Source organism: Ovis canadensis, chromosome 1, assembly GCF_042477335.2.
Source record: "Ovis canadensis isolate MfBH-ARS-UI-01 breed Bighorn chromosome 1, ARS-UI_OviCan_v2, whole genome shotgun sequence".
NCBI lineage: Eukaryota > Metazoa > Chordata > Mammalia > Artiodactyla > Bovidae > Ovis > Ovis canadensis.
Window position 1 is genome coordinate 62202681 of NC_091245.1, and position 25662 is coordinate 62228342.

The 25662-nt window shown below is 42.3% G+C and overlaps 1 protein-coding gene and 1 pseudogene across 3 annotated transcripts in view; both read left to right on the forward strand.

Annotated features, from left to right (window-relative positions):
- SAMD13 (sterile alpha motif domain containing 13) overlaps positions 1 to 24994 on the forward strand; it is a 50237-nt gene extending 25243 nt beyond the window's left edge. For all 3 annotated transcript variants that reach the window (XM_069567599.1, XM_069567773.1, XM_069567678.1), the window contains exons 3-4: positions 7443 to 7554; positions 23831 to 24994. In XM_069567599.1, the coding sequence (XP_069423700.1) occupies positions 7443 to 7554; positions 23831 to 23974 (256 nt within the window). In that variant the 3' untranslated portion in view covers positions 23975 to 24994. The remainder of the gene's footprint in view (positions 1 to 7442; positions 7555 to 23830) is intronic.
- Positions 19044 to 19833, forward strand: LOC138427669 (dnaJ homolog subfamily B member 6 pseudogene; annotated as a pseudogene).
- Positions 24995 to 25662: the final 668 nt, after the last annotated feature.

Consider the following 25662-nt stretch of genomic DNA (forward strand, 5'->3'; position numbering starts at 1 on the left):
CCAGATAGCTACGATGGTGTGATCACTCACCTAGAGCCAACATCCTGGAATGCGAAGTCAAGTGGGCCTTAGGAAGCATCACTATGAACAAAGCTAGTGGAGGTGATGGAATTCCAGTTGAGCTCTTTCAAATCCTGAAAGATGATGCTGTGAAAGTGCTGCACTCGATATGCCAGCAAATCTGGAAAACTCAGCAGTAGCCATAGGACTGGAAAAGGTCAGTTTTCATTCCAGTCCCCAAAAAAGGCAATGCCAAAGAATGCTCAAACTACCACACAATTGAACTCATCTCACACACTAGAAAAGTAATGTTTAAAAATCTCCAAGCCAGGCTTCAACAGTCGGTGAACCATGAACTTGCAGATATTCAAGCTAGACTTAGAAAAGGCAGAGGAACCAGAGATCAAATTGGCAACATCTATTGGATCATCGCAAAAGCAAGAGAGTTCCAGAAAACCATCTACTTCTGCCTTTATTGACTATGCCAAAGACTTTGATGTGTGGATCACAAAAAACTGTGGATAATTCTTTAAGAAATGGAAATATCAGACCACCTGACCTGCTTCCTGAGGAATCTGTATGCAGGTCAAGAAGCAATAGCTAGAACTGGATATGGAACAACAGACTGGTTCCAAATCAGGAAAGGAGTACATCAAGGCTGTATATTGTCACCCTGCTTATTTAACTTATATGCAGAGTACATCATTTGAAATTCCAGGCTGGATGAAGCACAAGCTGGAATCAAGATTGCTGGGAGAAATATCAATAACCTCAGATACGCAGATGACACCACCCTTCTGGCAGAAAGCGAAGAAGAACTAAAGGGCCTCTTGATGAAAGTGAAAGAGGACAGTGAAAAAGTTGGCTTAAAACTCAACATTCAGAAAACCAAGATCATGGCATCTGGTCCCAACATTTCATGCCAAATAGATAGGGAAACAATGGAAACAGTAACAGACTATTTTCTTGGGCTCCAAAATCACTGCAGATGGTGATTGCAGCCATGAAATTAAAAGACATTTACTCCTTGGAAGAAAAACTATGACCTACCTAGACAGCATATTAAAAAGCAGAGATATTACTTAACTGACAAAGGTCCATCTAGTCAAAGCTGTGGTTTTTCGCTAGTCATGTATGGATATGAGAGTTGGACTATAAAGAAAGCTGAGCTCCAAAGGATTGATGCTTTTGAACTGTGGTGTTGGAGAAGACTCTTGAGAATCCCTTGGACTGCAAGGAGATCCACCAGTCAGTCTTAAAGGAAATCAGTCCTGAATATTCTTTGGAAGGACTGATGCTGAAGCTGAAACTCCAGTACTTTGGCCACCTGATGCGAAGAACTGACTCATTGGAAAAGATGCTGGGAAAGATTGAAGGCAGGAGGGGAAGGAGATGCCAGAGAATGAGATGGTTGGATGGCATCACCAAAGTGATGGACATAAGTTTGAGTAGGCTCCGGGAGTTGGTGATGGACAGGGAAGCCTGTCGTGCTGTAGTCCATGGGGTTGCAAAGAATGGGACATGACTCAGTGACAGAACTGAACTGATATTGTGTTATCACAATTTGATAGCTCTTCTTAATGAAGAAAGGCAGCTAATTGAAGTCAACCACAGGGATAGTGAATTCAGATGTTTTCTGAGGCACTTAAAAGTGTATCAGATGAGTCACTGTGCTCACTGCTAGAAGTGAGCTGATTAGAAAACCTAAAAAAGGTTTTAGAACAATGAACTCCTTTCCAAACATTTTTTCAAGCCTAACTTAAGCAAGAGAGGGAAGGTAAATGGTATCTAGAAAAGAGTCCTCAATGTCAGCTCATGACTGCTTATGCTGATAGGATGATGGAAAATCCCAGCATGGTATTTTTTTTTTAAGCCCATTTAGCTTTAATTTGAAAATACATGTTAACACCCTAACATGTTAAGAATGTTAGGATGAAAAATAGGTTTTCCCCATGTGTTTTGCCTAAATGGTAGGAAAGCGTGGGGGTGGGGGTGGGGAATCAGGGTGAAGTGAGGGACATGGGGCGTGTGTGAGTGAGCAAGTACGTGGGTGTGTGTACACAAGGGCAGTCCTGACAGATTTACAATCTCTGTGCCCGAAAGGGACCGTAGCTCCAATTAGTAAGCATTGACTCTTTCTAAATTAAGTGTTGTGTTAATAAGTAATTGATCACACGTGCCATTGATTACAGAGAAGACAGTGGCACCCGACTCCAGTACCCTTGCCTGGAAAATCCCATGGACGGAGGAGCCTGGTGGGCTGCAGTCCATGGTGTCACGAAGAGTCGGACATGACTGAGCGACTTCCCTTTCACTTTTCACTTTCATGTATTGGAGAAGGAAATGGCAACCCACTCCAGTGGTCTTGCCTGGAGAATCCCAGGGACGGGGGAGCCTGGCGGGCTGCCGTCTGTGGGGTCACACAGAGTCGGACACGGCTGAAGCGACAGCAGCGGCGGCAGCAGCAGCCATTGATTACGGAGAAGGCACTGGCACCCAACTCCAGTACTCTTCCCTGGACAATCCCATGGACAGAGGAGCCTGGTGGGCTGCCGTCTATGGGATGGCACAGAGTCGGCCACAACTAAAGTGTCTTAGCAGCAGTAGCAGCAGCCATTGATTAGTGACTCCTTTTTCTTTAGGAGAGAAGTTTTGTTTTTTTTTTTAATTACTTTTTACTGGAGTATGGTTGCTTTACAATGTGTTAATTTCTACTGTACAGCAAAGTGAATCAGCCATACATATACATGTATCCCCTTTTTTGGATTCCCTTCCCATTTAGATCACCACAGAGCACTAAGTAACATTTGATGAGCTACACAGTAGGTTCTCATTAGTGATCTACTTTATACATAGTATCAGTAGTGTATACATGTCAGTCTTGATCTCCCAAATCTTCCCACACCCCATGTACAGCCTTGGTGTCCATACCTTTGTTTTATATGTGTCTCTATTTCTGCTTTGCAAATAAGATCATTACAACATGTATCTAGATTTTTTTAATCAAATATTTTAAGTTCCTACTATGAGCAAGACATTATTCTGAGGGTGAGGCAGAGGTACAGCTCAACCCTTGACTTCTAGATATTCAAAGACTTTCAGAAATGCACAAACTCTGGGCAATTTTATCTCCATTGAAAGTGATATAAATCTTTTCAACTTGCACTGAATGTTGAATGTTTCCAAGCTTAGTTCTTGGACCCAGTTCTCTCCTTGTCTCCTCCCAAGGTTTCAAATGCCATCTGAACACTTCTGGCCCCCCACTGGGTACCTCTAGCCCACTCGTCTGCTTTGGGCTCCAGACCCATATTCCGCATTAAATCTCAACTTGGATGTAGATGGTACCCCACACTCAGTGTGTCTAGCTAAACCTGGGGGTGTGGTCTAAGTGAAGTTACCACCATCCATCCAGTTACAGGACACTTTCATCTCCTTAGTTCTCATGTCTAGTCCACCACTGGGCTTCTCAGGTGGTGCTCGTGGTAAAGAACCCGCCTGCCAATGCAGGGGACATAACAGACATGGGTTCCGTCCTTAGGCTGGGCAGATCCCCTGGAGGAAGGCATGGCAACTCACTCCAGTATTCTCTCCTGGAGAATCCCATGGACACAGGAGCCTGGAGGGCTACTATTCATATGGCTGCAAAGAGCAGGACACGACTGAAGCAACTGAGCATGCACACACTTTGTTGTTGTTCACTTGCTCATCGTGTCTGACTCTTTGCGGTCTCATGGACTGCAGCATGCCAGGCTTCCCTGTCCTACACCATCTCTCGGAGTCTGCTCGACTCATGTCAGTTGAGTCGATGGTGCATCCAACCATCTTGTCCTCTGTCATCCCCTTCTCCTCCTGCCTTCTCTCTTTCCCAGCAACAGGGTCTTTTCCAGTGAGTCAGCTTTTCAGATCAGGTGGTCAAAGTATTGGATGCTTCAGCTTCAACATCAGTCCTTCCAATGAACACCTAGGACTGATCTCCTATAGGATGGACTGATTTGATCTCCTTGCTGTCCAAGGAACTCTCAAGAGGCTTCTGCAACACCACAGTTTGAAGGTATCAATTCTTCAGCTCTCAGCCTTCTTTATGGTCCAACACTCACATCCATATTTGACTACTGGAAAACCCATAGCTTTGACTAGACAGACCTTTGTAGAGAAAGTAATATGTCTGCTTTTTAACACGTTGTCTAGGTTTGTCATAATTTTTCTTCCAAGGAGTGAGCATCTTTTAATTTCATGGCTGTAGTCACCATCTGCAGTAATTTTGGAGCCCAAGAAAATAAAGTTTGTCACTGTTTCCATCGTTTGCCCATCTTTTGCCATGAAGTAACAGGACCAGATGCCATGATCTTAGTTTCTTGAATGTTGAATTTTAAGCCAGCTTTTTCACTCTCCTCTTTTACCTTCATCTAGAGGTTCTTTAGTTCCTCTTTGCTTTTTGCCATAAGGGTTATATCATCTACATATCTGAGGTTATTGATATTTCTTCCAGCAATCTTGATTCCAGCTTGTGCTTCATCCAGCCCAGCATTTCACATGATGTACTCTGCATATAAGTTAAATAAGCAGGGTGACAATATACAGCCTTGATGTACTCCTCTCCCAATTTGAAAACAGTTGATTGTTCCATATCCAGTTCTAGCTATTGCTTCTTGACCTGCATACAGGTTTCACAGGAGACAGGTAAGGTAGTATGGTATTCCCATCTCTTTTAGGGTTTTCCAGTTTGTTGTGATACACACAGTCAAAGGATTTAACGTAGTCAGTGAAGGAAAAGTAGATGTTTTCTAGAGCTCTCTTGCTTTTTCTATGATCCAACGGATGTTGGCAATTTGATCTCTGGTTCCTCTGCCTTTTCTAAATCCAGCTTGAACATCTGGAAGTTCTATGAAGCAGAAGTGGATGTTTTCTGGAATTCTCTTGATTTTTCTATAATCCAATGGCAATTTGATCTCTGGTTCCTCTGCCTTTTCTAAATCCAGCTTGGACATCTGGAAGTTCTCGGTTCATGTACTGTTGAAGCCTACCTTGGAGGATTTTGAGCATGTCCTTGCTAGCATGTGAAATGAGTACAGTTGTGTAGTAGTTTGAACATTCTTTGCCTTGCCTTTCTTTGGTATTGGAATGTAGACTGACCTTTTCCAGTCCTGTGGCCACTGCTGAGTTTTCCAAATTTGCTGGGATTTTGAGTGTAGTACCTTAACAGCTCATCTTTCAGGATTTGAAATAGCACAGCTGGAATTCCATCACCTCTTCTAGCTTTGTTCCTAGTGATGCTTCCTAAGGCCCACTTGACTTTGCACTGCAGGATGTCTGGCTCTAGGTGAGTAATCACACCATTGTGGTTATCCGGGTCATTAAAAATTCTTTTTTGTGTGGTTCTTCTGTGTATTCTTGCCACCTCTTCTTAATATGATCTGCTTCTGTTAGGTCCATACCGTTTCTGTCCTTTATTGTGCCAATCTTTGCATGAAATGTTCCCTTGCTATTTCTAATTTTCTTGAAGAAATCTCTAGTCTTTCCCATTCAGTTGTTTTCCTCTATTTCTTTGCATTGTTAGCTGAAGAAGGCCTTCTTATCTCTCCTTGCCTTTCCCTGGAACTCTGTACTCATTGTGTATATCTTTCCCTTTCTCCCTTGCTTTTTGCTTCTCTTCTTTTCTCAGCTATTTGTAAGGCCTCCTCAGACAACCATTTCGCCTCTTTGCATTTCTTTTTCTTGGGGATGGTTTTGATCACTGCCTCCTGTACAGTGTCATGAACCTCTGTCCATAGTTCTTGAGGCTCTCTGTCTATCAGATCTAATCCCTTAAATCTATGCATGCACTAGTCCACCACTAGCTCTTGCTGATTCTGTTGGTTAAATGCTTTTTAAATCCACATGTTTCTCTCCTTTTCTACCACAGTCGCAGTCACCATGAGCTCTTGCTTGGTCCTGTCTTCTCCTCTGGCTCCTCTCCAATACTCTTTTTTCTAGAAATGTGAGTCAGATCAGGTCAGGCCCATTACCTCAGACCACTTAACAAATCCCATTGCTCCTAGACAAAAATTCCGAATCCTCAATGTGGCATCCACGACCAGCATGGCTCTCTGTATGTGTTCCTGTCAGAGAGCCTGAAATCATCTTTACCTGACTTCCGTATATGGTTAGCTTTCTGGCTGCTCTCTAGACCTTACCTGAAAAGAAGCTTCCACAAGAAAGCTTCTCGTCAGCCCTCCCACTGCCATAGTACAGGGTACCCATCCTTGGCTACGCTGCATGGCTATACATTTAGTTGTGTGATTGTGAGTCAGTGTCTACTCCTCCTGTGCTGTGTGCTCGCAAAGTAAGGACTATTCTATTTTACTCACCAAATGTATTTCCAGTTGGAGGACTAGGAGGGGGCTTGGTCCTGAAGGACCTCCTGAGCCAGGTGAAGCTATTTGGAATTTATCCAAAGGGCAATGGGAAGCCTTTGAAAGTTTGGAAGCAGGGAACAATGTGATAGGATGTACACCCTAGCAGAATCACCGTGGACATAGCATAGCGAAATCCAAACAAGTACTCTTGAAACACGGAAATAAGCAGAGACACAGGAACTGCAGCTCCACTCTTTCTCTATTCCACCTTTCCTCCTCTCCTCTCTAAATCCAGGGAGGATACCCAGATAGCCTCTCAAACAAATGCTTGATCAGTGTCTAGTTACCTGAACATTGAGTGAATTCCTAACAACTTGGTTGACGCAAGGAAGGATAAAGTGAGAACTGGTCCAGACCCAAATGTACATCTTCAGCCCACATCTCCCACTTTAGTAGAAAGTCTAGAGACTGTCTAATAAGCAGAGTATAATACAATGTGGAGAGTGCTCTGATAGGAGTTAGAATGGAGGTCTGGAACTCAGAGGCGGTTATAACTAATACACTTCCAGGTGGAGCAGAAAATGCCTCACAGGGACTGTGGCATTTGATCCAGTAGGAAGGATAGGATTTTTTCAGAGACAGCTGAGGGGGCCTTCAGTGGCTGGAACAGCATGTGAAGGGCATAGCTGTTGGGGAATGGCTTTAGCCCTGGATGGGAATGGGGGTGGGGAAAGTGGTGATGTGTTGGGGCCTTATTGTAAAAGGTCTGGTATTCTTAGTTCAGGAGTGTGAATATCACATGTGGGCTGCCAGAAGTCACTGGGCCACTCCAAATATCTCTAAATTAAAAAACAGTACATGAGGGAATACCTTATATTAAAGGTTTATAGAGAAAGCAGTGACTGGGCCAGTGAGAGCAATGATCTTCTGAACCCAAGAAACACAAGAATGATTCTGGTCCTGAAGCATGTACTGTGGGGTCTGGGCCCCCGGTTGCAATGAGCTGACCCAGGCCTGCCCCCAGGAGACCGAGTGGGGACCTGGCCACACACGGTCATGAGCACGCTCTGCCCTGACAGCCATCCTGATTGGTATTTTGTTTTGCAGTTCCATGGAGAACGGGAGGCCACCGGACCCTGCAGACTGGGCCGTGATGGATGTCGTCAATTACTTCCGAATGGCAGGATTTGAGGAGCAAGCTAGTGCATTTCAGGAACAGGTAACTCAGTCTAGAGAAATACACAATGAACATGATTGCCTCCCTTCCCCACAACAAGCAGAAGGGATAGAAGGAAAGGCATAGAGAGTGGTAAGGGATCAGTGAGGCTCCAGGTCATCCCAGCCCAGGAAACTGGGAGGGTGGGGAAGGGAAGTACTGAAGTGACAAGCTAATGATTCCTTCCTGCAAGAGGAAAACCCAAGCGCTGAGACAGAGACATGGGCACAGCTACGGAGAGGAGGGCCAAGTCTCATCTACATCTGCATCTTCTGAAAGACTGCCCGTCCCTATCTTCAACACAAGCATACTAGAAAGCAGAACATAGAAAAAAGAGGAAAAGAAGGGGCGAATCTGGCAGAGAGACACGCTCCTGTCTGCTGCTGGCCTCTGCGCCACCTGAGCTGTTAATTAAGCCTCCTCCAATTTGCTTGCTGGGTGCTGAGCAAAGTCGAATGGAAAGAGCACGGGGTTTGGACTTCAATCCTGGTTCTTGTAATTCTGTGTGATCCCAGGAAAGTTGCTATGACTCTCTGAGTCATGTTTTCACATCTGTAACACCAGGCTCTCTGTGCCTAGCTTGGTAGGGTGGTATTGTGAGAATTAAAGAGCAGTGATAAAGGCACGGTGCCTAGGGTAGGTGCTGGCCCAACTTTGATGTCTCCCAAATGTGAATTCCCTCACTCAGATCCAGTGTTGGTACTGGAGAGATGGAGAGAAGAGCAGGGGATCCCTCCCAATTGGGTGATTCCTGATTCCATTTTCCAGGCTGGGCCATCACTGTAGGGATGGTTCTCAAAGGGCTTTGACCATGAGGAAGCAAATCAGGGTACATGTGATCCACACCAGACCAGCTCTGCAGGGAAACCCAGAGTTCCCATTTCCCTGTCAATGAAGTCTGCAGTCTTCTAAGCATTAAGTTCCCTTTTCTAATTTTATAATGTAATTGAGAGAATTATAAACTGAGCAATGCATTTCGCTGCTTCTTGCACATCCCCTGAGCCATTTCTTTCTCTCTCAAGCTAGGTTTGGATAAGTGCAGTTATCTAATATCATGTTTTCTAATGAGATATATATCTTGTATTCCAATAGATACCTAATATCGTATATAGAAAAGTGTACTTCTCTAATATCATAAATAAATCTAATCTCTAGATTTCCTTCAGTCAGTTTTTCTCTTCAACTTTATCCCTGCATATGTGTTTTTTGTTAATTTGGAAAATTTGCCAGAATAACAGCTTAAATCACTTCACACCCACCAGGACAGCTAAAATTAGAAAAACTGATGGCAAATGTTCGTGAGGATATAGAGCAACCACACTCTCCTACATTGTTAGTGGGAGTGTAAAAAAAAAAAAAAACTTCATATATCTACCCCATGATCTAGCAGCTTCATTCCAGAGTGTTTACCCAACGGAAATGAAAGCATATGTCCACCAAAGATTTGCACAACACTGTTTAAGTAGCTTTATTCCTAATAGTCCAAAACTGGAAGCCCAAGTGTCCATCAATAGAGTGAATATACAAACTGTGGTCTAGTCAAACAGTGGAATAAAGAAAAATGAACTGTACTGATACACACAACAGTTTGGATGAGTCTTAAAACATTATGCTGAATGAGAGAAGCTCTGCATAAAAGAGCTTGTTCTGAATGGTTTTTGTCTTATTCCATGTGGGTTGCTATAACAAAAACACCATGAACTATGTAACCTATAAACAATACTTACTTCTCATATTTTGCAGGTAGGGAGTCTAAGATGACGGCATTAGCAGACTGGGTGTCTGGTGAGGGCCCGCTTCCTAGGCAGCCATCATTTTGCTGTGTCCTCACAGAGAGGAAGGGATGAGCAAGCTCTCTGGGCCCGCTTTTATAAAGGCTCAGATACACATGGGGGCTCTGTTCTCATCATCTATTAATAATTGCCTCCCAAAGGGCCCACCTCTTAATATCATTACTAATGCCCTCAAGATCCATTGAGGGGTTGGTTTCAATGTACAAATTTGGGGGAGAACACGTTCAGACCATAGCAGTTCTGTTTAGATAAAGGATGAAAACAGGAAAATACACTAATGATAGAAAAAAAATCAGACAGTGCTTGCCTCTGGGTAGGTAGGAAAGGGGAATCCCTAGGAAGGAGAGTGAGGGAACATTCTGAGGGATGGTAGCATTTTGCATCCTGATAAAGCTTTGGGTTATGGGTATATGCATTAGTCACTGCTTATGCACAAACGTATGCAAATGATTCAGGTTTGTGTATTACACAGCCAGTAAATGTTTCCTCAAAGGTAAAAGACCTGTAAAAAATAATTAATGGTATACAAACTGAAGTATTTAGGGGAGAAGTATACTGATTATGCAACTTACTTTGAAATGCATCGGAATACAGATTCACAGTTGCATAGAGGGATGAGTAGATGGCTAGACATATGATACAGTAAGCATGGAATATATTCATTGTAGAATCTAGGTGGTGGAAATACAGGCGCTCCTTATAATATTCTTACAACTTTATGTTTGAAATTTTTTATAATAAAATTGTGGGGGTAAATAACTGCAGTTGGAGAGTAGAAGGCTGATCAGCTGAAACCTATTTTATTTTGGTCTAATGTTATAATGTCCATTTGTGTCATTGCAGTTGAATAACTCACTTCTAAAATTAAATTTAAATAATATTATGAAAGGTTAACAAAAAAAAAGAACTTAGCTAAAAGGTCTCTTGGCCAGATTCCCAGCTGCCCAAAAGCATTTTTCAGAAGAAGCTTTTGCTCAGACTCCTCTGAAACAGATGGCCCAGACGGGGTGGAGGGTATTCTTTGGGCCTTTCGGACTCTGAAATGGAACTGAGCAGCTCTGAGCTCGGCCCAGGAGCAGGCCCTTTCTCCCAGGGATGATATCAGTCTAGCACCAGTGACATGGGAGTCAAAAGGGGACACAGTTCCCCAAAGCATCTCATTCAGAAGTCCTTCAAGGGAGGAAAGGAACACCGTCTTGTTTATTTAACTCTGGAGCCTGAGAAATGAATTCCTGAGAGAGTGGAATTTTGCAAGCATGGTCTAGATGCTCAAGTTACTTCATTCTTATGGAAAGGTAATTGGAAAGGAAAAGAATCTGCCTTGAATTATTCTCTGGAAGTGATGTGAATCTTCCTCCTACTTTGAACCTCATATCTTTCCTCTTCTCATTAAAGGAAGTAAACTTTGCAAGGAAGCAACCACTGGCCAGACTCAGGCTGACAAGATAAGCAGCTGCTGTGCTTTTCATGAGGACTGAGGATCAGGATCCTCTGCTTTGTTATCCTCTTCCATCATCATGCTTCAGAGGCCTTCAGTGTTTCACCTCCAGTGATCTTCCTGGAAATGAACCCCAAGCAGTCAGCAGTCACTCACCACACTCATCCCTGATGGGAAGACTACAGGCTACCCCCAGCCCAAACACAGGACCCTTTTAGGCACTTCTAGGTCACAGCAGCTGAGAGAGAAAAAGAACGGCCACAGGCTTAAATCTTCATAGGGTAGGCTCTGCTCTTCCATGTGACAAAAGCAGGCCAGGAAAGTGAGCATCCTCTAAACCACCTTAGGAAATGGCAGGTTCAGAAACGGTAGTACAGTTGCCAAATGCAGCACGTCTTAGTTGATGTGAGAGCTTAGTTTCTTGGCTGTTACGGATGGAATGTTTGTCCCCCTCAAATTCATTTTAAAACCCTTACTCGCAATGTGATGGTATTTGGAAGTAGGGCCTTCAGGAGATAGATTTAGATGAGGTTTTGAGGCTGGAACTCTCGTGGTGGGGTAAATGCCCTGGAAAGGGAGCTTGCTCTTTCTCTCTGTGTTATATGTGAGGAAATAGCACAAGGGCAGCCATCTGCAAGGTGGGAAGAGAGCCCTCACCAAGAGCCACATGTTGGCACTGTGATCTTGGACTTCCTGCCTCCAGACTGTGAGTAATAAATCTCTGTTTTTAGGCCACCTGATCCTTGGTGTCTTGTTGCAGCAGCCTAAGCTGACTAAGACACGGATCCTGATAGCAGACATGTCCACCACATGTGCTGACTTTCAGGAGAATGTCCATCTTCTTGGTATGGTCTCACAATATCTGACTGGATATCCTGTTGTTGTACCAACCAGACTCAGAGGTGGGTTTCTAGTAGCGTGTTCCTTTGGAAGAGGTCAGGCCATTGATTTGTCCAAAGTGCAGGGATGTCCCATGTTCCTGTGGTATGGAGGGGCAGCTGGATTAGCCGAGGGATCTTTGTGTAACCTCCTTTTCTCTATGCAAGCACACTGACACCTAATAATTATCTCCCTTAAGTTTCCCACTGGTGCAGTTATCACCATCAGGTTTTCCTCTGATCAAATTCTTTTGAGCTTCTGTGTGAGCCACAAGTACAGACCAAAAGAATTATCAAGAGGGAAGGCCTAGGCACCTGCCCAGTCCCCTCCACACCCCCGCACCAAGGATCTACTGTCAACAGTGTGCGTATTTAGGGTCGTTTCCTGCTCTGGCCGTTCTGTCATGACCAATGACATGGCTCTCTGTCGGCCCACTGACCTCATTAACATTGCTCCGCAGAGGACTCACTGGCCCATAAGAGGAGGAGGCACTGGGATCCCTTCCTAGACAAGGCAGTGATTATAGCTATTGCCAACACCGTCTCTCCTTCCCACCAACACGGTGGTGTGGTGGCTCTTTTCCCAAGTGTCTTCCAGCATTCAGACCTCTTAGGCTGTGGTGTGAAGGACATGAGTGAGAGTCATGACTCCTGGTTTCTTTCCTCCTGATCAACTCATGGTCATTAGAAGACCCTGCAGGGTTGGCCTTTCTGGGACTCAGATTTCTATGATGAATGTTGAGTTAAACAAGATGAATATTGCTCAAGTTCCTGCTTAAAGAGTCAAGTGTTACCTTTCAACCGGCCCTCACGAAGTAAGCTTTCAATGCACAACACAGGTCACAACTAGATGATAAAAAATTGGCACTTGCCCAGAGATGTGAGTCACCTGCTTTTTAAGAGTCAAAGGTAACGTAGGAATTTTACTTTCCTAAGGGTTTCGTTTTTAAGAAAGAACTTCTTGGCTAACTCATTCAGAGGCACCTCCACCTTCCTTACATAGAACATTTAGGATAAAGTCTATTTTGTTAAACTCTGAAGGCTAACTGAGAAGCTTCTGACGGTGCTTTCAGTTGCCAATTAAGTCCATCACAGCAAGTTCATCACTCCAACTGGACCCTACCTGCCTGTTGTAAGGTAGTCACTTCATGTCTTCTCTATCTGACTCGCACACTCAGAATGTATGTGGAGGAGATGGGAATGGAGAGCTGCCTCACTGTCACATAACTCATATCGTTCAGATCCTCAGACTCACAAGTGAGCGACATCAGTGAATCTGTTTCTAGAATATGTATCACTAAGATCATTTTTTTCCCAAGTATCATGACAAAATAATATGCAACTCATGGTGACTAATTTTACTCCATTATCTTCTCACATTCCCCAAACCATGTGACTGGAACAGTATTTTACTGTGAAATGTCCAACTGATTGTTAAAGCTGTTCATCTGAAATGCCAAGACTGATAATTATTTTCAGATGGCTTATTACTAACTTTTGATAATGTTTCTAATGTTTCTGGCTCACTAACTATAAATAAAATAATTTATTGCTACAAATTGCCAAGTAACACTAACCTCCTCAGATGGAGCAGTAAAGTGGACAGGCCAGTCAGAGCAACTCTGAGCCCTACTCTGTGTCCTAAGCTGTGGTCAGATGGACTTCACCTGTAGTGATTCTAGACAGACACTTCTAATCAGACCCAAGACATATCCAGGTTTGTGGAGGTGGGGGGAGAAAGGGGTTAAGATTATACAATTATAAAAGCCCTCTTTTGTAATAAAAGTACAAAATTATGATACAAATTTGCTAAGACAAAATTTAAGCTTCATTAGCTTCATGGTAAATCCAACTCTGAACTAGACCAGTTAAATCCCACAAATTGGAAATAACTTTTATTACCTTGTCAGCATATCATAATACCAAGTACTAGAAGTATTCAAGGTGCTTTGACACATGATATTTCTTAACAGTTGAAGGCTTCTGAAATGCTTAGACTATTTTGTAGCATAATGAACAGGGGAAGTGGCAACTCAAATTCTGCTGATATGTCCTTTAAGCCCACAAAAATTTTGAAGAGTTAAAAAAACAAATGGGTAATGTTAGCAACAAGAAAACATCCAAGAGAATGGAAAGCAAAACTGATAAGAAACTTCTGAATTTTTTGACTGAATGAAATAGACTAGATTTCTATAAACCAAAACCCCAAATGATTTTTAAATCATTTGTTTGAAATGAGAAGTTATAAGATAGCCAGGTACATGGTGCTTCTCTAGCTTATTCACTTGTTCAGTTGTTTCTATAGTAGTTATAGCTTTTTCTCACACTTATGAAAATAAATATAAAACTATTAAAGTAAAATGATGGTAATTATTACAAGTATTATTTTACTTTAATAAGGCCACCTGAAAGCCTTGTAGGTATAAGAATCATTTGAAGGAAGCACAGAAGATTCTGGGCAGAAGAGGGATTAAATACAAATGTATGGGGACATGAAAAAATATAATTTATCTTGAAAATTCCTAGTACCTTGAAGTAAGAGATATGGAGCAGGGAATCCCTGAGGATAAAACTGAAAGATAAATAGGGGTACAGATAACAGACAGTCTGTTTGCCTGAGAGGGACTAGGAGCCACTGGAGGATATTGAGTGGGGAATACCATGATGAAATTTGTGTTTTTCAAAAATCAGTCTATTGTCGATGTTGGAAAGCAAGGAGACAAAACACAGGAAAGCTGTAATTGTTCCACTGGGGATGGAAAGGAAGAAACATTAGAAAGTCTAGGGAAGATGGTCAAAAGAATTTTGGATCCTTGGCAATGGAGGGTAAAGATTTGTCCTGTTTCAGTTCTCTGCCTTAGCACCAGGATTGAGCTCACTGCTCAAAATGGGAGAGGGAAGAGGCTTGGCTGATGACTGCTAGATTTCTAGATTGATTAGTTGCAAAATCATCCCATTAACCAGGACATCTATGAGAGGTCAGTTATTTTTCTTTTTCTTTTTTTTAACTTTTAATTTCTTATTGGGGTAGAGCCGATTAACAATGAATGTTGTGATAGTGTCAGGTGAATAGCAAAGGGGCTCAGCCATACATATACATGTACTCATTCTCCCCAAACTCCCCTCCCATCCAAGCTGCTACATAGCACTGAGCAGAGTTCTATATGCTACACAGTAGGTTCTTGTTGGTATAGCAGTGTATATATCCATCCCGAACACCCTAACTATCCCTTCTTCCTAGCCTTCCCTCTGGGCAATCATAAGTTCATCTCTAAGTCTGTGAGTTTCTTTCTGTTTTGTGTGATTCATTTATATTATTTCTTTTTAGATTCCACATATAAAAGATGTAATATATTTCTCCTTCTCTGTCTGACTTACTTCACTCACTAGGACAATCTCTAGATCCATCCATGTTGCGGCAAATGGCATAATTTCATTCTTTTGTGTGGCTGAGCAATATTCCATTGTGTATAGGTACCACATCTTCCTTATCCATTAGAGAGGTCAGTTTTAAGAGTTTTAAGATGAATAAATGGGTGGATCTAGAGACTGACTCAGCAGGTCAGCTGATGACAGTAGGGTTTCACTGGAGCTGAGGGGAGGCCTGGGAGGTGGAGGACACTTTCCTTCAAGTAGAGGAGTGAATGGGAGGCAAGCGGAGGGAGAACCAGCAGTGGGAGGGTTGTATAGACATGAGGGCTCTTTTCTAAGAGAGGATACTTATTTAGATGCAGAGAAGTAGCCAAAAGAATTGGATAGTTAAAAATAGGATGAATTTAGAACAGTTCAACGAAGCAAAATCCCTGAGGATAGGAAAGGGATGAGATCAAAGAGGGTGGAGGGACAAGGATATGGAGAAATTTGAACCCTCGTGCATCACTGGTGGGAATACAAAACAGTGCAGCTGCTACAGAAAACAGTTCTGGCAGTTCTTCAAAAGGTTAGGCATATAATCACCACGTACCTAGTCCTGTCCAGCTCTTTGTGACCTCATGAACTGTAGCCTGCCTGGCTCCTCTGTCCATGGGATTATTTCCAGGCAAGAATACTGCAGTGGATTGCCATTTCTTCTTCCATGGGACCTTCCTGACCCAGGAATTGAACCCATATCTCCTGCATTGTAGGTGGATTCTTTACCACTGAGCTATCAAGAAAGCCTTGAAAAAAAAGAAATCACCATATGACTCAGCAATTCCACACAAAAGAACTGAAAAGAGGGACTCAAATAGATACTTGTACAGAAATGTTCATTGCAGCATTACTCACAATAACCAAAAGGTAGAAAGAACCCAAGTGTCCATGCACAGATGAATGGATAAATAGAACGTGGTCTAGAACACACGGCTTCCCTTGTGGTTTTAGCAATAAAACAGTGCAGGAGACATGGGTTGGATCCCTGAATTGGGAAGTTCCCCTGGAACAGGAAATGGTAACCCCCACTCGCCCCAGTATTCTTGCCTAGGAAATCCCATGAACAGAGGAACCTGACAGGCTACAGTCCATGGGGTAGCAAAAGAGTCAGACATGACTCAGCAACTAAACCACCACCCTTATGGAACATACAAAGGAATGTAATTCATGCATAAGAAAGAAGTTCTGATCAAGATTAATGAACTTTGAAAATATTATGCTCAGTGAAATAGGCCAGTCAAATATTGTATGATTCCATTTATATGAGATATCTTCAATAGGCAAATTCATAGACACACAAGCAGGTTAGAGATTATCAAGGGCTAGTAGGGGAGGAAGGGGTTATTGATTCATAGGGTTTCTCTTTGGTGATGGAGGAGTTTAAAAATTAGTGGCAATAATTGCATAACATTGTGAATATAATTAATGCCACCACTGAATTGTACACCTAAAAATAGTTAAAATTGTCTCTTTTGTGTTATATATATTTTACTGGGTTTCCCTGGTGGCTCAGACAGGTAATCTGTCTGCAATGCAGGAAATTCAAGTTTGATCTCTGGGTTGGGAAGATCCCCTGAAGAAGGGAATAGCAACCCACTCCAGTATTCTTGCCTGGAGAATTCCATGGACAAAGGAGCCTGGTGGGCTACAGTCCATGGGGTCACAAAGAGTCGGACACAACTGAGTGACTAACACTTTCACTTTTCTTTCATATTTTACTGCAATAAAATGTAATGTCAGGTAATATAGATGATTCAACTTGGTTGATAAAATATTCAACTGTTATATTTTTAAAAAGAAAATGAAGGGATTAATTCTGATCAAGACTGGTACATCTTTCTCTGTCCTTCCCGTCCTCTGGGAGCAAGGAAAGCATGTGTACAGAAACAGCTGAGATGTTCCTTTCCCTCGGGGACATTCAGGGAGTTCCTGACAGTTTCTGTTTGTTTGTTGGTTTTGTTTTGTTTTTGCTAACCAAGAGGCAAGCTCCTCTGCTTAGAGTGGATAAGATGGGTAGAGGAGCTAGAGGAGACAGTAGTAAATTTAAGAATAGCCACCAAGAGGAAAGGGAAAGGGAGCTGAGCAAGGATAAATAAAAGAACTGTTGATATATTCTCCTGACCCAGCCAAGACTGGCATACTGCACATGTTTAGTGTTCATCTTCATGGTTTCTTGATTCCCACCCCCACCCTCATCCCCACTGCACCAGGTATAGGAATCAGAGAACCTGGATTGGTTGCTGAATTGTTCCTGGATGGAGTGTTCATGGCATGGGCACAATGGAGGACTCAACCATAGAGGGTGATTCGAGACAGCATGTAAAAAGAATGGTTGCCAGGGCCACCCAATGGGTGCAGACTTGATACAAAAGAGGAGTCAGCAGGTGACACATTACCCTGGAGAAGGAGAAACAGATGAAAAAAGTGGGTTTAATGGGAGGGACGAGTGAGAGAGAGATGAGGATATTGGACATTCCGTGTTACAGAGGTGGGGCTCTCCTGGCTGATGACGTAGGAGTAGGTGAAGTGATCGACATGGTTGGGGTACTAAGAGCAGATGTCATGAAAATGGGTATAACAGCTTACTGTATGAATAGTCTAAGGAGATTGGCTGGGGGGTGTTCTGCTTCACTGTAATTCAAGGTCCTAGGCTGATGGGAGCTCTGTCATCTTCAGCTGGACACTTTCAAGACCACCTGGGAATTGACATCCAGTTGGTGTAAGGATAAAGAGCAAGAAGGAACACATGTAGATGGTTCTATGGGTCATGCTAAAGAGAGGTCATCCTTTTACTTGTCACTGGCCAGAATGTGGTCACACGGCTACACCCAATTGCAAGAAAGTATGGAAAATGCGTAGTTGTGTGCCCTGGGAAAAAGAGCAGCCTTGCTACACTTGAGCTTTAAAGCACTGACTGTTGCAACACTGATACTCAGTTCTATCTTTAAGTCCAGAGAGGCTAACTTTAAGAGAACAGCTGAAGAGAAGAAGCCATATCTGACTGTACGTGGAAGGCTTCACTTCTAATTCTGTTCCTTCAATCTGTTCTTTCCTATCTGGGCAGAAATCTCTGTAACCTAGTTTCCTCATTTGATGAGTTTCTTTCCTTTCCTTCATCAGAAATGTGTACATGATTTTTTTGTGTAATAGAGCCCCTTTATCACCCACTTTGTACCAGAAGCAGATATCCACAAGGAGATATCCATTACATTACTGAAGGCATTAGCCTGCAGAATGAGCCAACATGGATTTTGTGTTTGATATAAATGATACAGGGCTTCCCTGGTAGCTCAGCTGGTAAAGAATCCACCTTTAATTCAGGAGACCCCAGTTTGATTCCTGGGCCAGGAAGATCACCTAGAGAAGGGGCAGGCTACCCACTCCAGTATTCTTGGGCTTCCCTGGTGGCTCAGTTGGTAAAGAATGCAGGAGACCTGAGTTCCATCCCTGGGTTGGGAAGATTCCCTGGAGAAGGGCATGGCAAACCACTCCAATATTCTTGCCTGACCTACAGTCCACATGGTCACAAATAGGTGGACATGACTGAATGACTAAGCACAGCACAGCACATAGATAATATAAATGCAAGACCTCATTTGTTAAAGTAACAGCTTCCAACTGTTACTTTAATGAATGAGATAGATTTCTTTTTGAGCCACACATTTTCTGTTTACAAGCTGCTCAGTGTTTTTTAACTAGATGAAGTCCCTCCGATATGTATACTGTCCACCCCAAATTTTCCACCAATAGGATTGCAAGACAAGCACAGCATCAGCTGATAGTCATTGGCTGATAGTGTTGAGCTCATAATCACTCCACCCATGCTGAGCTGCAGACGGCAGGGTGGCCATGGGGACAGTGTAGAGGATATCAGCCCCAAAGAGGAATTCCTCCTCAAGAAGAGGTTTTGTCCCAAGAACCATGTAATAAGACTCAAAAGGCCTTAGTGTAGACTTCTGTAGCTCACCATCTTCCTTTCTGAAGTTATATGGAAATTCTTCAGATAATAAACTCTGTCTTGGTGAGGAAGAGTCCTTTAAAGAAACATGGTGAATTACTACAAAGTCCTAGGGGTGCCTCAGAATGCTTCCTCCTCTGATATTAAGAAGGCCTATCACCAGTTAGCTCTTCAGGTCCACCCAGACAAGAACTCAGAAAACCGGGAGGCAGCTGAGGAGAAGTTCAAACAAATAGCAGAGGCCTATGCAGTCTTGTCAGATGCCGAGAAACGAGACAACTATGACAACACCAGGAGGCACTGCATCAAAAGGGAAAACAGAGGAGATGGCAGGGACAAGGATTATTTGAAGGAGGAACTGCGCTTTGCAAGGTCACACTGTGACTTTCAAAGCACCTTTGAAGATCAAGACTTCTTCTCAGGAGGCTGTTTTCCCACTGACAGTGTTGGAGGGGCCAGGAGATTCCGCTCCTCCTTCTTTGATGTGACCCTCATCCCGGACACAGGATTTTCCACTTTTGTATCCCTGGGCTCTGGGCCAAATTCCCCTTCCTCTAGGACATTTGTACCCTTCATAAGCAATGGAATGGGAAACTTCAAACTGGTCACCACTTACAGCCAGATAGTGAATGGCAAGAAAGTGGTTATAAAGAAAGTTCTAGAAAATGTGAGCCGAAAGACTGAAATAAGAAAAGAACATCTGTTTCATCAGATTCCTCCACGCCATGGGTAAGGAGTTGCTGCTGGGTTCTTTCATAGGGAGGCTGCTGTGAGGCTGGTATGTCTGGTGCTGATCCCAGACAGAACTGGAATCTGAGAATGTGTTGAACTGGAATGGACAGGGTCTGAGTGAGTGAGTGAAAGTCACTCAGTTGTGTCTGACTTTTTGAGACCCCCATAGACTATACTCCATGGAATTCTCCAGGCCAGAATACTGGAGTGAGTAGCCTTTCCCTTCTCCAGCAGATCTTCCTGACCCAGGAATCGAACTAGGGTCTCCTGCATTGCAGGGCAGGGTCTGCTTAGTCCAAATTTCTCATTTCACAGAAGAAGGGACTGATGGGCCAAATGCTCCACAAGGAGGAACTAGGAAGCCACAGAGTCTGGCTTACAGCCTAAGTCTTCTGACTCTAAACTGAACCTGTTTCCCCCTGTACTCAATCTGGGACAGTAGAGACCACCACAAATATGGCTTCTGAGAGGTGTACAAGGTCCGACCATCACAAATCCCCCTGACTTCTCTTCCTGACTTATTTCTACCCTACCTTGCTCTTAGCCATTGCCTCTGTCTCGATGGCCCTTCTCTTCCGCCCTCATCTTCTCTCCATACATTTCCAATGGACTATATCACAATTAGGCTTAGTTGAAAGAGTCACCTACATATAGATTAATGTTGTTAGAGTGAAAAGTAAATGGGTGAAGATTGCTTAAATATACTTTAAAAAATAGCCAGCATTTTATCAAATGCTCAGTAGAAGTCAGGAATTCCACTTCACATGTGTTATCTCAATAATCTTTTCAGCAGTGAAGTACTGCTTTCCCCCATCATACAAATAAGGAAATGAGGCTTAGATAGATTAAGTAACTTTCCCCAGGCCCCACCTAATAAGTGTCTCACTCTAAAATACAGGCTTATCTACTGAGCTGTAACATCTATGGATGCTACTCATTTATTTTTAGATCTAGGTTCTTGCCCTCTTTGGAAACTTACACCTGTCATCTCTAAATCTTACTTCCATGCATGGGTATTTCAGGAACTTAAGTAGGCAAGCATTTCAAGTTTTATTGCCCAGCAGGCCTTTGGTTTTTCTAACATGAAAACAGAAGTAATATAAAAAGTTTCACTGAAACTAACAAATGATTACCACTTAACACAGAACCATAAACAAAATCCCAAGGTGTGAATTATATTTTTGTTTTGGATTAAGACAAAGTCACGGGATGTTTTTGTTTGTCTAACTGGATCTGGTCACACTCCAATGCCTTCATTTATACACAACTGCACTCCAGAGGAGCGTTTCCTGGTGGAAAGTTACTGATGGACTCTGCATTAGACACCTGTCTTCTGATTTCCAGTGTCATGCCATTCTAGTATACTGTGCTGACTGGCAAAATTTGGGCTTCCTTTGCCTTGCAAGCTTTCATAGAAGTTATATAACAAATGATTAGCTTTCTTAGTCTAATCTAAAATAGGGAACTTTCCTATGTTTGTGATTTTTATAAAACACATTTTTATGTAGTCTTTGAACTTTTTTAATCCCAATGGATTTTCTGAACTTGAACAAGAATATGCCTGCATCCCATTGGCAAAGGGTAGCTTTCAGGCAGGGAGAACACTTCCAGAAAGGAAGCAGAAGATGGGTTTGGAATGGGAACACATCCCATTTCTATCAAAGCTTATACTTTTCTACTTTATCATTGAGAACATCCTGTATGTCAGACACTGTGGTAGGTGCCTTACATGAATCATTTTTTAACCTCCCAAATCCTTCAGGGGTTTATTTCCATTTTACAAGCTTGGAAACTGAGGCTCAGGGAAGTTAAGTCCCTTACCCAGAGCCATACAATAAGTTGTGGAGACAGAGTTCAGTCTGCAGTTTGTTTGACCTGAAAGATCCCATTTCCATTACGCCATCTCCACTCCCTTTCAGTTGAGCTGCAATAGTTATGGTTTAAGTTTTGTTATACATATGAATTCTGTTCATTTCAAAAATTTTTAAATGAGGAATTCCAGATGGAGTTTTCTTTTACAAACCCTCATCCGAGGTGAACTGCAGTGTGGCTACCAAACAAAGGAAAATCAAATTGGAGCATGAAACATAATTTTCCATTTTGTCTTAAATAAAATCCAAATTTCAGCATTTTTCACAGACGTACTTGGCTTTTGACAGAAATGCTGAGTTGTAGAAGGACTTTTTGCCAACAAAGATATAAAAAATTTCATTTTCAGTTAGTCAAGGAAGTTTTCTTGTATAGAAATGAAAGCACTGTCATCTCTTCCTGGTGCCTGTTTAAAATATGTGGTTAAGTAAAGTACAGGCAAACAGCAATAAAGGAAAAATGGAGAGCAGGGAAGGCTTTGCTGTTGCGTGAAGCATCCCCAGCGAATCCCTACTTATCTCAGGGCATGAGGTAGAGCATGAGCTTTGCTGTAACCTGTGATTCAGATTCCTGTGACCTCACAATGCCCAGAGCTGCTGCTGCGGTTTCCAGGAGTCAGGCTTGTAGGTTTTGCTGATGGACAGTCTTTGGGATTCCTAGCTGCCTAAATAGAAAATAATTAAGATTGGAAAGTCAGTTTCTATGTCCTTAAATAATTGTAAAATGAGGGCCTTGATCTGTCGAGGAATGCTGACAAGTGATTATGTAATTCATAGCTCAGGGAGCACTTGCAAGAATGGTATCTCATGAAATCCTCTCAAAACTCAATATTCCATATTATCAGCTGAGGAGATAGCAGAGGAAAGGACTGCCTAAGGTCGCAAAGTGGGTGTTTCTTCAACGTTGTTTCTCCCAAACTCACACATTCAGAGCACATCTTCCTCACAGCCTGGCGATGTACATCAGAGGCTTTGGAGGAATGGCCCCCTTGGGGACAGTGTGGGAGGGAGTCACAGCTTTACGTAGCTGCAGGTGCACAGCGAGTCTCCGTGTCTGCCCATTGGCGGTGGAGGGGTGGGCGGGTAAAGTCACCTGCCGCTGTGTGCAGTTTACTGAGCATGCGCAGCTGGTCCATCTCACGAACCAAGGTCTCCTTAGAACTAGCTTAGCGTTGCCTCACAATAACAAAGATAAGGTTGTATTCAGCACTCTTCTCAGTGCCCTTTTCCAAAAGTTTCAAACTACTTTCTATATGTGGGGTCCTCATCTCTTTCACAAGAAGCTTGTTTTTATGTCATTTCAAAATTTTGTAGTCTCCACGGTAGAAGTCTTGAGAAGGCTTGAGAAGGCTTGAGAAGGCTTGAGAGAAGGGGGCCCGTGGACTCTAAGGGGAATCCGGAAGGGAATTTCCGGTGGGCACAGCCCTGCCCCTCGCTGCCTCATCTGGATTCTTGAGGCTCCACTAAGACGAAGTAGGTAGCATGAGAGTTGATATTCAAGTTGAAGCAGGATGGTTCTCCTTTTAAAGGGCAGGAAAGGTTCTCAGAGAGTGAGTCATTTTCCAATGCCCGCTGTTCTGATCGAAAAGGTTTCAGAAAACCTGACTCTGGTCCCCATTGGTCCATCGAGACAACACATATTTGCTTCTAAGTGTCAAGAGAAACAGAAGTGAGTTATGAGAAGAGCATGGGCTTTGGCTTTAGGCAGATGAGAATTCAAATTCTGTGCCATTCTTTTGTAACTTCTGGGCAAGCTAACTTTTTGCCTTTATCCTTGGTTTGCCTATAAAATTAAGTTGATAATTCCTACCTGTCCTAATTTATGGAGTGATTTTGGGAATTAAATATACAAAAATTCTTCTTAAACTTCAATAATATTTTATAAATGCAAAGTGTCGTTCTTCCTTTCAGAAGCTTCGTCTTTGATCCTTCAGGATACATACTCCAGGCTTGCTGTTAGTTTTTTAAGATGTGACATTTGTGATGTGATCTTGAAAACAAAATCAGCTATAGATTATATTTAACTCCAAAATAAATGGTGAAGATGGAAGATAAAAATAGAAGATTACATTTGGGGCACTAGTTTAAAAAAAATAGTAATGTTTTTAGTGTGGAGACAAAAACTTCTTCCTTCTGTTTTTCTGCATTATGCTTGAACTTTTGGACTTACATGTTGGATTTACCTTCTGCTTCCATTATAGGAAATTGACGGAAAATCCCTGCTACTGATGACAAGAAATGATGTGTTGACAGGACTTCAGTTAAAACTGGGGCCTGCTCTGAAAATCTACGAGTATCATGTAAAACCTCTTCAGACAAAACATTTAAAGCACAACTCTTCCTAGTAGTCAAATTGGGGTCTTGGACCTCAAAAAATACATAATGAAAGAATTTGGTTTCATGTGATGAAACTTTGTAAACAGAATACATACATGTGTATATGTAAAGAATTTCAATCAAATGAAACGTTATCCTATGGGATAGACTAGGCAATCCATCGGCTAACCTGAACTCAGCCAGGAGGAGTGAGGACATGCAAACAGGATGGTTTACCTTGTTGACCTAGTCAAATAGAGTGGTCTTTGATGAGATTAGATACCCTTCCCTACAAGGAGGGTTTTCTTCATAGATTACTTTCCGAAATTCCTTGAAAATAGAACTGAATGGAATGAACATCTTCCAGTTACAGAGGTAACTGACTGTAACAGGGAAGATCAAAAGCAAGAAAATTTGGGGAGGGGGATAAAAGAGAAAGGGATTGCACCTCCCTTGAAGTCCTCTGCTCCTTAGAGCTTGTGTTATTTGGATGGAATTGCCAACACCCTTTTTTATAGAGGGTCCTCCACTTGACCTTATTAAGGTTTCACTGGGATATGCTGCCATGTTGGAAATGGACGTACATCATGGCCCCTTTAGAAGCAGAACTGTAGCTCTGGAAAGAGAAACTCTGTTGTGTTTTGGGGATATCCATCTATCTTCAGTAAGCTTTCATGGGGGTTAATGGTATTTTCTGCATAGATCTGCTTTTAAATCGATTCTTGGTTTCTGAAGAAGACTTTTTTCCCACATTATGGTTTGTATTTATAATAATTTGTTTCTGAAGAAATTTGCCAAGAGTTATAGATCAAAAAGCCTTGTTACCAGTACAGAATATTTTTCTATATATATATTCCTTCATGATGGTGTACTATTTTTTTAATTCCTCCAATGCTTTGTTTGATTTCTTGTTTGAGTACTTGTTTTTAAGAACTTGAAAAAGTGGGCTTGCTTCATCTCTGTTCAAAGAGACATTTGTTCAGTCTCTGTGTGTTGATGCCATATTGAACTGGTGCTTTGTGGTTACAATAAAGCATTGCTTAAGTTTATTCTCAGTGTGTTCATTTTTTATCTTTTCAGTTTGGTGCCTCTTTGGTTGGGCTTCGAGGTCATTCCTTGAAACCATGGAGAGAAAGTTAAGCCTGCTTTAAGAAATTAATTATATATATAGAAGACGTGTAGATCTATATGTAGATTTATCTTCTTTATAAACTGAATTGTCTAAGTCAGCCTTATTCCTTACCTGTATCCTACAACTAATTTTATTATCATTTAGGGTATCATTTTAGCCACTGTTTGTCTGGTTTTTTTTTCTTTTTTAGCTATAAGCCTGTGGGGGGAGGGGTGTCACGAATATTTTGAAATTCCAATGAAAACTTTGGACCTTCCCTCCAAATGAAAACTCATATTCCCACATACAAAACATTGCAGAGTTGATGGACTCTGCAAAATTCTCTCTTTCCCCTCCTCAAGTTAAAGAGTCCTTATTTCAGAGACTGTTATAATTCAATCTCCTATGGAGATGTTTTCTCTAAAGAAGAGAAAGTCTAAATGAGTGGGATTCAAAACTGTATTCCAAATTAATTCAATTATGGAGTTTATGGCATGTTGTTTTTGTTTTTTCATGGCTGCACCGTGTGGCTTGGCTTATAAAATCATTGTTCCCCAAGCAGGGCTTAAACCTGGGCCCTTGGAAATGAAAGCTCAGAGTCCTAAC